Source organism: Perca fluviatilis, chromosome 10 (genome assembly GCF_010015445.1).
Source record: "Perca fluviatilis chromosome 10, GENO_Pfluv_1.0, whole genome shotgun sequence".
NCBI lineage: Eukaryota > Metazoa > Chordata > Actinopteri > Perciformes > Percidae > Perca > Perca fluviatilis.
Window position 1 is genome coordinate 23453706 of NC_053121.1, and position 12866 is coordinate 23466571.

General features: G+C 39.4%; 1 protein-coding gene across 1 annotated transcript; it reads left to right on the forward strand.

Moving 5' to 3' along the window:
• The first annotated feature begins 834 nt into the window (after window positions 1-834).
• ubl3b (ubiquitin-like 3b) lies at window positions 835-12500 on the forward strand. Its single transcript, XM_039812631.1, has 6 exons — window positions 835-1011; window positions 1574-1684; window positions 4801-4909; window positions 6311-6397; window positions 6822-6899; window positions 10905-12500. Exons 2-6 carry the CDS (start codon window positions 1658-1660, stop codon window positions 10955-10957), a joined length of 354 nt encoding a protein of 117 aa, XP_039668565.1. The 5' UTR covers window positions 835-1011; window positions 1574-1657; the 3' UTR covers window positions 10958-12500.
• Window positions 12501-12866: the final 366 nt, after the last annotated feature.

Consider the following 12866-nt stretch of genomic DNA (forward strand, 5'->3'; position numbering starts at 1 on the left):
GGTTAAATGTTTTTTGTAATCCACCACCAAGTAAGGATATTTCAAATCAGTGTATGTTAACTTTGGCTGTACAGGTATACCAGCAGGCTGTGTCAAACTCTGAGTCTTATTTTAAAAATGGCTTCACCTGTCTTACTTGACTTCATAACCAAATTTCCTCATGTTGCTGATAAAATGAGTGCTCTTCAGTACCATAGACATAGTTATGTGAACAGAAAATATGTTACTGCTTTAATAAAGATTGAACTCATGATGTCCTGAGAATTTCCCCTTTTTTAGCTCTACAAAATTTAATCCACAGTATTTAAAAGTGTTCATTGCAGTCCTCAAAATCTGTAAAAAAAATGTATTGCAACATTGGTTCGATTGTTAATATGTTGTGTCTTAATTTCTATTAATTGGAGTCTGCAAAAAAATAAATGAATAAATACAAAATGCTCTGTAATGAGTAAGGTAAATTGATGATTTTCATGACAACTGAGAAAACTCGATCTGCTTATGAAGACCGTTTGTGGTTGTGGAAAAAGCTAGTAAGTGGACCTTTAAACTGTTTTTGAATTAACATTCATTCTTATCCTTTTAGTGATGTTGTAGATGTGACTCTTAAGGGAAAAGTCTTCTTACCTAGTGATTTTTCATCTCTAAACTGCTAATTTGCTAAATATTTATTTTTGGGCAATTAATGTGAAATGTATCTGTACTAACTTCTAAACATAAGGAATGCATCCAATTAGTAATCACGCATCACACTGAATGCACCCACAAAGCAGCGGAGAGGTTTTACAACGTTTTTAATAACTAGCCTCTTTCTGGACTTCAACTCCCAGAATTATTTGCGGTCTTTCTCTGTGTTTACAACCAGCTGACATCCGGCGTCGTCCCCGTCCATTAGCCACCGATACCACAGTCAACGATATAAATCTACACTCGATATTTTTCTCGTGAAAAGCGCTCCCAGCTGATTCGTCCACTCAACTGAATGCAACATTTCATCAAAGTCATCAGATGCAGGTGAGCTCGACTGCACAAAAATTTCCGTTGCACATTTAGTTTGCCAGCTAGCCCGCAGCTAGCCTGCGATAACACGATTGGCATAAGCTAACACAGCAGCTAATGCTGAAGTTAGCAGAAGCCTTCCTGTTCCTATTATCTTTTGGGACGAAAGTCGGTGCTAGTTGGTGTCCTCGGGCGAAAGACGATTTGTAGCTGTTTAACAACATTAACCTGTTTTATTACTACAAGCCAGCTAATTAGCAACGATGATTGAATCTAGTTTATATAAGAAACATTAGCCCGCTAACGTTAGCTCAACTAACGTTAGCTACTAACGTTAGAAAGACTTACTAAACTGGTCGCTGCCCTAGCCTGACGGGCTAAGGTTGTTATTTTGGTGAAGTGAGCCTGTTTGCTCACTACTTATACGATTTCAGGTAAATAATCAATCGTGTGCGTGTTTGTCGTTTGATTGACAATGTTATGATGTGTTAGTTTGGTGGATAATGGATTTGTGCAGTGCAGTTATGGTGCCAGGCTGTGGGAAGCAGCCTCATAGTGTTTGTGTTGTTTGTGTCAGGGCTCTGGCCCCGTCTCCAGCAGCTGAAGCACACCAGCCCTGTCACCTCTGATCCACGTCCACGGCCTTCCTCCATTCTGAGACATGACCACCCAGAGGGATCTTGATATGGTGAGTGAGGGTCTGACACCTTTTCTGAAGTTATTTTCCAACAGCAACACAGAGCCAAGGTGATATTCTGTGTTTGCTGATGGCCTGTGTACTCTGCATTGTAGTCTGTCACATACTGCTGCTGCATGATAACATACATAATACACTTGATTATAATGGTGATAATAATTAAAAATAATTTAGGGTTTGGGGGTCAGTGTAAGGGGGGGGGGGGCTCATGGATTAGCCAACGTCCACACCACTTAGCTAGGACAATGACTGCGGTTCCTGTGAACACCATCTGTCTAATCTGTTAAAGCGTTGCCCTACTTTCCTTTCAAGGTTTAGATGCCAATTGATTGTACCCTCTTACTAAATCCTGGCCACAGCACCCCACCTATAGGAGAATGGACAACACTCATTTACAGACAGATCAGACATGATAGAAGTTATACAAATTAACAATTAATTGTGACACCTGGCCTGTTGGTCAATTAGACAGTCGGTTGTTTTAGTACTAATGTAAATGATAAATGGACTGCATTTATATAGCGCTTTTCTAGTCTTAGCGACCACTCAAACCACTTAACAATACAAGTCAGCATTCACACATACGTTCACTGGGAGAAATTTGGGGTTCAGTATCTTGCCCAGGGACACTTGTAGGGGCCAGGGATTGAACCTTCCAAACGTGGACGACCCCTCTACCTCCTGAGCCACAGCTGTGGCGTGAGTAATTGGGAAGCATTTAGGACTGGAACAATCAATTAATTATTCAGTTCATTCAGTGACAGAAAATGTATCTTCAACAATTTTGAAAATGTATTCATTATTTTTCTTTTTTTTTTTTGGATTTTTAAACTGAATATCTTTCAGGTTTTGGGCTGTTGGTCAGACAAAACAAGACCTCTTGGAAATTGTGATGGCCGTTTTTTAATATACGTTCTAAATTCTATTTAAACAAATGTTGTTAAATGTTTTATCTAGGACACATCAGGTAAAATCCCACAACAAGGCAGAGTGGTATTTAATGGATCATCTCTCTCGGCAGCAGCCCTGGGACGTTAACTTGTGGATGGTAGTGTTTTTAGGAAAGCCTTTGGTAGCTCTGTTAACCTTTTAAAAAAAGTAATTCATAACAGTGTTGGAAGGATTTAATGTCTTTCTTTGGATTGGTGAACTTTGAGAACATTTGTGATGTGGGATGTTGCCATGGGTTACCAGGCAGATTTGACTTGTTTTTATTTTGTTGGGGATGGGCAAAGGGGACAAAGCTGGTTAATGATGGCATGGGTATGTAACCCCACATTGAGGTTATTCAGTTCAGAGGGGGGAGGGGAGGGCAGAGGACCACCGAAGGAGGATTGTATTTGTAAACAGATCAGTGGGAGAGAGGGGTTGTCCCTCCCTGACGTCACACCTCGTGGTTAAGTCTCTTTGTTCTCTCCTCTGTGATTTGTGAACCCAAAGAAAGTTCATGTCCCACCTTTTTGAAGAAGAGCAAATGCCGGAGAAAATGAATCCCATCTGTCAATTCTGACTTTTGAGTGGAGATGTCTTGGGAGAAAGATTTAGTTGATGGGATGCTTTTTTTGTCCAAAGTGATTTTTATTTTTTTGGTGTAGTGACATGATTGATGAGATGATGGATTAATAAGGGACAGGACTTGCTGCACCATAAATGACTAAGGTCCAGAATGGATCAATAATTCAGGTCAGAGTGATGTTTCAATCCTGACTGTGAGCTGACTATACGTACAGTATAAAAGAAGTGGACAACAATAATATAAACGTAAAATCAAGACTGCAAAGTTTGCTATTAAAGACTAAAATTTAGCGAAGGAGCAGGAAGGACTCCAAACCACAGTTTATTTAAATGGACAACCTCTATTAAGTATATCAAACAAATCTCAAATATGTCCATAATAGCTGTGACATAAAAAGGAACCTTTTGAAAATATTGTACATGATAAACAATACAACATTTAACCATAATTCACTTATATACACCATATTTTTCAGTCAACATACACGAACAATGATGATGTTTATCACCCTGGATGGGCTGGATGTATAACAAAGCTGCCACCATTGAGCCTATAAGCCTATTGGTACAGTGTATGTGGGTGTGGTGTCCATTTTTAGACATTTTGACCTGACGAAGATCCAACGTTGTCTATTTAAAGAAGTTTGTGGTTTGAAGTCAGTTGGCAGGCGTTATTCTTTTCTGAAGTCAGTGACCCACCCACATCAACTTGTTGTATTCCCCGTGGTGTTTTTTGTACTAAAAAGTCCACATAACAAGATGAGAAGCAGAAGTTATGACAATTGAGAAGTTGGAACTTGAAAAAATTAATGATCAATGAGTTTAATTTCAAAATAGTTGCATTTTATGTTGATCATTTAATCAATTAATCGTGTCAGCTCTACTACAATGTGATGGAATTTTTAAATGTTTTTGTTGCCTTGCATGCAGAATACATTTGTGATATTTTTAAATTTTGTAGTATAACAAGTGTGGAGTGTCCCACATGGATTTCATTATGTCAGTGTAACATTTAAACCTTTTTAAGGCATGTTAGACAAACGACTCCTTTTTAAAAAAAAAAAAAAAAAAACTGATTGGTTTGTGTAGTTGCCCAGAGGAAAAAAAATTTGGAGGAAGCCCCACTGTTAAAGCCCCACCCACACATATGCACACTCCCCCTTGGTGATACCCACTGGCCATGTAAATTTAATAACATGGCCCAGAGCTGTCTGGGACACCTGGGGTTATCGCATTAGGCCGACAGCCCGGAGCGGAGCTCGCAGCACTCTGGAACTAAAGGGCCAGTGTTCCCCCATCAGCCCCACCCTTATCTGTTGTCGTCTCTGGCAACTGAGGCTCACTTCAGTGTAATCCCTCAGTGAATGAAGTCGCCCAGTCAAAGGGTGAAGATCTGGTGTGGTTAAATCTAATTAGACTGGAATGCCCATCTCTTCACAGCCTTGTGGAGGTCACCTCATGTCTGAAGAGGTTAGAGGAAGTGGAGGGATACCACCACAATTAATTAAGAAGAACCTTAATGGAAGTTTTTTTGTTGGCTTATACGACATTGCTATGGACTACTATGAAGCTGTTTTTGTTTGTTGTTTTAGGTGCACCTCCGCCTTATCCTGGTCAGTGGGAAAACGCAAGACTTCACTTTCTCCCCAAACGACTCAGCCACAGACATCGCCAAGCATGTATTTGACAACTGGCCTGCAGGTACTTTTTTATAGGATTCAATTTGCAGTATTGTTTTTAGTTTTATATATTTCATAGATTGGATTACTTTGCCGACACATTTATTGTCAGTTTTTGCAAAAAAATTACAAATGATATTGATCTAAAAAGAATGAACTGGTTTGGGTTAATTGTTCCATTTCCTTTGCTATGGCAATTTTTTTCTACTCAAAGTCTGTAATGAAAACCTGTTTATATTAAAAGTCAAAATGAACACAGGCTAATTTTACCACACGATATTTACTTATTACAGTTAGATTGGCATTGATGTACATATTGGCTAATGAGTAACAAGAAACTGTAGCACCGAGATCCAGAATACCAGCTGAGATCAGTTGCATTGTTTTTGTTAATCAGGGCAGCAGTTTTCAGATTACATTATATGCTTACATAATTGCAAAAGGGTTCTCAACTGTTGTAGACAGAAGTGGCTGAAGGAACGCTTGAAATTCATGCCTTTTGGTCTAAACGTCATACCCAAATTAAAAGCGGTACAGCTCCCATATACTTTGACACTCAGGGGTGTGCCTGATAATATTGGAAAGGTGATTGATGTGGGTTTGTTTGTGTATTTGAGAAGTGTTGTATTTATTAGTTTTTTTTTTTTTTTTGCACTTTTGAAATGGAAATAAAAAAACTCAGACATATCTGTAGAAAAGAATTCATTCATCCATTTTTGAGTCTTTTGGCTTCTGGATTTTTTTCTGTAGTAAGCTGAGACATGTGGCTAATGCCCTGTGTTGTCTGTCACCTGTCAGATGTGTTTACAGCAGTGTATTCTAATCATTTTACAGATGTATGACTTGGACGGAAATAAAAAAAACTCTATTCTAGCCTCTGTAACTCTGTGTCAGTAAGGCCTAGAATCACCCTGACACTTGTAACAAAAACTTGAGTGTTTCCTTTCCAATGATATCAGGCACACCCATGAGTGTCAAAGTATATGGGAGCTGTACCACTTTTAATTTGGGTATGACGTTTAGACCAAAAAGCATGAATTTCAAGCGTTCCTTCAGCCACTTCTGTCTACAACAGTCGAGAACCCTTTTGGAATTATGTAAGCACATAATGTAATCTGAAAACTGCTGCCCTGATTAAAAAAACAATGCAACTGATCTCAGCTGGTATTCTGTCTGGAATGGAAATTTCTAAGTGACCCCAAACCTTTGACCGGTTATGCGTATGTATCTCTCTATCTCTCTATATGTCTATCTCTCTATCGCTCTATATCTCTATCTATCTATCTATCTATCTATCTATCTATCTATCTATCTATCTATCTATCTATCTATATCATATAATATAATCTCAGTATTGGCCTCAAAGATCCAGTATCGGTTGGGCCATAGTAAGTGATGCACTTGTTTCGCTGCTCTCTGGCAGGATGGGAGGAGGAGAGGGTGAGCAGTCCCAGTATACTGCGCCTCATCTTCCAGGGACGCTTCCTTCATGGCAACGTTACCCTGGGAGGTAAGAGCACCTCTGAACAAGGATACCTTTTGTCTACCTTACTAAAAACACTCCAGGCAACCAAATGGTAGTATTGGGTCAGTTAGGTGTGTTTTTATTCATGCTAAACAATAGAGATGAAGAGCCACAGGGAAAATAATACAATCAATAAATGGTCAAGAATAATCAAGTTGATTTCACATTTGATGAATACGTGCAATGGAGCACTAACCTCAAACACAGTAGTATGGCCTAATTCAGTATCAAAGATGCAGGAAATTAACAATCTGTTAATCTGTCATAGTGACAGGTCAAGTCATTTCCTTTTAATATCTGAAAACTACACATGACTCTTTCATCATATAATAAATATATGGTTTGCCACCATAGCATCATACTATAAAATGTAGCTAATTAATTATGAGGTGTATTTCTTTGTTCAAAGCTCTGAAGCTGCCTCCGGGCCGAACAACCGTCATGCACTTGGTTGCCAGAGAGACTCTTCCAGAGCCCAACTCTCATGGTGAGGATCTTTTCTTTGTCTCCTTTTTTAGTAGAATTGCAGGCAGAATTATCTGACTATAAAACTCCAGTGGCATTAAAAAGGTGACTGTTTTGAGAACAGGGCCGAATTTCGCTTTACCGCGGGGCCAAAAATAAAAAAGTCGATAAACCCACTTTGTACAAGGTTACGTTACTGAAGCTCAATTAAACAACAACATTTCAAGTAAACATGAGGTCAACTAGGGTCCTGCCTGTAGCTCCCACCACTGCTACTAGTGTTAGCATTACTTATAAACGCAGGTGGAAAATCAACGTACATAAACAAGATTTAATGGTCTTCAGTGGCAGTAAATGCAACAAATGAGCCCACCGATAACTGCTGTTTTCAGAGCATAACAAGATATTTAGGACTGACGAACAGCAGGGCTACAGCTATGTACTGTATGTCACTCCCTCGCTGCTCTGTCGCATTTTTTTAATATGCTGGGCGGAGTGGGAAATTAACACCCGCCACCAGCCAATGGCGGGTACTTTTTCAAAGTGGCAGGTGACTTTGCCTCGTATACCAGCCACAGCGGCGGGTGGATTGTAAAACCTTCCTTGTAACGGATTTGACAGCTTTTGTCAAAGAATGCTGTTGCGAAGTAACAATGCTTATAGGAGTCGTGTTACATTACTGCTAATGAATCCCCAACATTTCCGGATTTTGCTGCTTCATAATAAAAACATTGAAATACCAAAATAACTGAGGACTTTTATTGTGAAGAACTTATAGGAAATGAAAACGTTCACAGCCGGGACTTTGACCACGCATATTTCCGTCAACTCCAGACTTTTGTCAAGTAGTTTTCAGCACTAGTCCGTGACACCATGTAGCTGAACTGAGGTACAGACGAAACGAAAATTATCGGTTAAAAAAATGTGGCGACATATCCCCGGTGTTAAGAGGCCCGCCGCGGAGTCAGCAGTAGCTATGACTGTACAAACTGTTGAGGGCGAATTAAAGAAAAAGAGAAGGTACTTTTGGAACAAGCGGCGCATTGACAAAACAAACAGCGAAAAACCGTGCAAAACATTTTAGACCGTCCTGCCAACCTGTATTAAACTTCAATGTACGCTTTAACGATTTTTAGTCGCTGAAAGCTGCTGCTGTTTTAATCCTGTCAGCTCTCTGCTGCTCAGTTCCCCCTGCGACACACACACACACAACACACACACACACACACACACACGCATGCGCGGTGGATGTAGGAAAAACCGGAGATGAGATGTACAGGATGACCTAAAGAGAAACCTAAACAGCTACACTTTTTATTGTAAGTGAAATGATAAATAAGTTTAAGTCCTTTATCAAACCGTATGAATGTGAGTCCCAGGCCAGGTTAGGAAATAAACTAACAATGCAAAGATCAACACGCCACTGACAGAAATGTTCAAATTTATTAATTCAATAAATTATTATTTTTGTCTTAAATCCACCAGCCATTTTCATATTATACCAACATTTGCAGCATCCTGAGCCTTTTTGGAAAGGTTACTAGGACAACTAAGCCCAGAGTAATTTTATTCTCTCCAAAAGAAGTTTCCTTTTTATTTTTAAAGAACTTTCACGGTCTCTCGCAACTTCATTGCAACAAAAATACAAAAGGCATTGCAACTTTTATCGCAATTATTTACAAAAGCTCCCGCAAAATTAGGCATTTTGGGCCGCAACAATCTCAAAAAAAGGCCGCAAAATCCTGGAGGGACTGTTTAATGCTATGTTACTGAGAGAGATGAGTCAATATTTATTCTGTTCATTAAACATGTAGGCCTACAATTACTGTAGATTATGATTGACCAAACACAATTTAACCATGGTCTCACAGGCTTTTTTTCCATATCACTTTTTATTTGCCTATATTAATAAAATGCAGTATAGGCCAAAAGTTTGGAAACACCTTCTCATTCAATGCGTTTCCTTTTATTTTTTTATGACTATTTACATTGTAGATTCTCACTGAAGGCATCAAAACTATGAATGAACACATATGGAATTATGTACTTAACAAAAAAGTGTGAAATAACTGAAAACATGTCTTATATTTTAGATTCTTCAAAGTAGCCACCCTTTGCTTTTTTATTAATAATTCCACTAACTAACCCTGACAAAGCACACCTGTGAAGTGAAAACCATTTCAGGTGACTACCTCATGAAGCTCATTGAGAGAACACCAAGGGTTTGCAGAGTTATCAAAAAAAGCAAAGGGTGGCTACTTTGAAGAATCTAAAATATAAGACATGTTTTCACTTATTTCACACTTTTTTGTGAAGTACATAATTCCATATGTGTTCATTCATAGTTTTGATGCCTTCAGTGAGAATCTACAATGTAAATAGTCATAAAAAAATAAAAGGAAACGCATTGAATGAGAAGGTGTGTCCAAACTTTTGGCCTGTACTGTATCTATTAATAATACAAAAATAATGTATTGAAGCAATTCAAAATATGCTAGTGCACTTTCTTTTATAAATTTGAATTCTGGAAAAAGTGGCTGGTAAAATTGGGCAAAAAAGTTAATTTCCAACCCTGATGCTGGGAGAGGGTTTTAGCAGGATTTAAGGGTGTTATTAACCTTTTGAAGTGCAATGTGTCTACCCAGTTGGAGCAGTTGATAAGTTGCTTGTTCAGGGGCCATTTTCTTTGACCTTTCACATACATCATCAGACCTGCCAACCTGTACGCATTTTGTGTAGTAGATACGTATTTTGACATCAAAATACGGTGATACGATTTGTCACTTTAAACTACGCGAAAATCAGTTGACTGTTTTGAGTTCATTCGTTGACGTGCAGCCGTCTCAGTCTAACTCTTGATGATAGTAGGCAGCTAAAACTTATGGCTAAAACAGCGTAGCAGCCACGAGCATGCTGGAAAAAAAACTATGTATATATGTATATATATCTATGGTCGGGTCCCTTCCTCTAATGTCAAGTGGGGATATCGGCTACTGATGGTAAAACGAAAGCATCACATGCAAGTGTTATTCATTCCTCTCTCATTCCCGTTTAGTTTCCCCAAGTTAAACACAAAAGGTTAAAACTGAGCGGAGGATGTGCGGAATGTGTCGGTGTCTGTCGGACTTTGGCTGGCCGTTCGGCGCCTTCAGACAAAGCTCAAGCTAACAGGCTAAAGGCTTATTAGCTAGCCAAACACCGAGCGGTAACCTCTGCAAAGATTGGCTCTGTGGGTGCATCAATCTGCTCGGTGTGCGTAACAGAGCGAGCAGCCGCCGGACTCGAACACCTGTTGATCCGCGCAGGACTTCACTGTGAGCGGACTGTTTAGAGACGATGTGACTACAGGTAACGTTAAAGGTTATCTGCTACTGTAGCAGAGCTGCAAGTAAACGCTGAACTGAGCTGTGTGTTTTCAGTGTTAAACACTACTGCAGGTATTCATGCACGACTGTTGGTGGTTTTCCAGAGGTGGAAGACTTACTCAGATCATGTACTGCAGTAAAAGTAGAAAAAACTGTGTTGTAGATTTACAAATTACTTGTCCGTTACAAGTCCTGCATTCAACATCTTCCCTAATATGTAATGGTACAAAAGTGTCAGCAAAATATACGTAATAAGTGCTCATTATGCAGTGTAATTTATTTTATTGGATTATATTATGGTCTAATTAATTCTGTTAAATATGACTGATTTAAATAAAATGTTTTATTTAATTCAAGTAGCCTACTTGAACATAATTATTTTCTAGGGTTTAAAATGTATACAGATTTGACATTTAATGGCACATTTTGTCCACGTGAGTGCCGCCATGTTCATGAACCAGAACTTCGACAATAAATCAGTAAGTTGCTACTCAAAAAAGTTTTTTAAGGTATGCAGGTCTGCATCATGCAGTGCGTTTGTTGCTACTGCTGGTAAACTCCACCACATCCCACACAGTCTGTAGAGCGATACATGCTTTCTTCTAGTTTCAGCTGGTTGTTTTTTTTTCTCACCTAATGTCTCTGCTGTCCTGTCTTTGTAGGTCAAAGGAACAGAGAAAAAACCACAGAGAGCAACTGCTGTCTCCTCTTGTAAAGCAACAAAAACACACACACACACACACACACACACACACACACACACACACACACACAAATTACACAAACATAACCTAAACATACATACACCCTGTTCTCTCCTGCCTGTCATCCTATCAGCTGTGGATTTGGATTAAATCACAGGAAGTCTGGTTGGGGCTGTCACCTGCTTTGGTTGAACGCTTGTCCAATCTGAGGCTTTTTTTTTTTGTGCCAATATATTCACTTTTTGTCCCAAAAACTTTTACTGTGTCACCAGGATTTGCTGTTATTCCTTTTAATTTGAAGATGACATTAAACAATACCCTATGCTCCCTCGCGGACCTGTTCGCTGCTGTACAAGTTTTAAAGAGCTGTCGTACTTTGTGGAAAAGACCCGGGAAGTCTTCGCTCTTCATGGACACAGAGTTGCTATAAAGGATGTGTGGGCTATAACCTTTCCCTACTATTCACTTGGATGTTTCCCCATGTCTTACTGAATGGTGTTAACCCTCTCATTGCACTTAACCAGTTTGTTAATTCAGAAATGTTTATCGTGTTTCATCATCATATTTTCCCCAATGGCTATTTTTATTTTTTGGGGGGGAGGGGGTCAGAGGAACAGACCTTAAAGTCCCACGTGGTAGAAAATGCACCATCCTCCTCATGAGACGGTTTCTCACTAACTGAACCGGTTGGTCTGCATCAGCACCAGTGATGTTTGTGCTATTACCCTACAGCTGTTTGTTCCTGGAAATGGACCAATTGAGAAAAGACTTTTATTAGGAAGAGTAAACACCTGCGGGGACGTTCAGGTCCATGAGAAACGGGAACAAATTAGAGGCTTGTAAAAGATGGAGTTGGGGGATTCGGTTGGTTGCTTGTGTGCCATCAGGTGTCGTGTTCGCACCTCTGGCTTTTGACTTTATTGACTAGGCTGTTGATGTTCCCTCAAAACGGGAGCCGACGCAGCGGGCCAGTTAAACGCAGACAGAAGAAGCGGTTGAAGAAGGGAGGGAGGAGTGTCGTCGGTGTGAGAGCACCCTCTACTGGACACTGAGAACGAAGCAGGGGGAGAGATTCTCCCACTTGGACAAAGAGGGAAAAGGAAAATATTTGGTGTTTCACCTCCTTTTCATTTGGATGCTGTCTTTACTTCTTGTTTGCCTTTTATTGTGGAATTCAGTAATATCATTAATATTGAAATTTAAATATATCAATTTTTATCTTGTGCATAGGTATTTGTTCCATTTTAGTGTGGATGAGTTTGTGTATGAGTGTCTGAGGGTGTGTGATGCACGTGGCATACTGTATGAGGACTAGTGAGGGTATGTGGTCTTAAAAAAAGGTGGCGCACTGGGAGTGTTGATGGGCTGCGGTTTCTTCAGAAACAGTCGGAAACCTTTTGATTCCTTCCATTGAGTGTCCTTTGGTTTGTGTTTTTGTCGATCAATGTCACTGCTATGAAGTTTAGCTCAGTATGAATAAATGTAAAAACTAAAATGCAATGTGGTCTACATAAAAGCTTGTATTATAAATTAATAAATCTTTAAATAAGGCAACTTCTCTTGATTCCTTTTTTACTTTTTCTCAAATGGCAACTAAAAGACATTTTTCAGTGTCCTCAGAGTCAAAGGTAACATTTTCAAATGCCTTTGTTCTCTTTGATCAACAGTACATTAAATACCTTTGGGTTTTGGACTGTCATAGAAGATTAAAAACAAGCAAACATTCACATTAATAAGACTGAGACTGTCACATTACAGCAGGTGGTCATATAATGGGGGGGGGGAGGGGGGGTGTATTTGTCATACTGTCTCCAACTTTAATGATCAAATCACATGTATTTTTATTTATATACCTCTAGGTGGCAGTGTCTCTCTGAAAGTCTAAAGTCTAATCATGGGCTGATGGATGGAAGTATAGAA

Bases quoted from the DNA above. Each gene is read 5' to 3' on its own strand.
- ubl3b (XM_039812631.1), top strand. From the start codon at position 1,658: ATGACCACCCAGAGGGATCTTGATATG. The intron at 1,685-4,800 runs GTGAGTGAGGGT...TTGTTGTTTTAG, and splicing joins CCCAGAGGGATCTTGATATG to GTGCACCTCCGCCTTATCCT. The intron at 6,398-6,821 runs GTAAGAGCACCT...CTTTGTTCAAAG, and splicing joins TGGCAACGTTACCCTGGGAG to CTCTGAAGCTGCCTCCGGGC.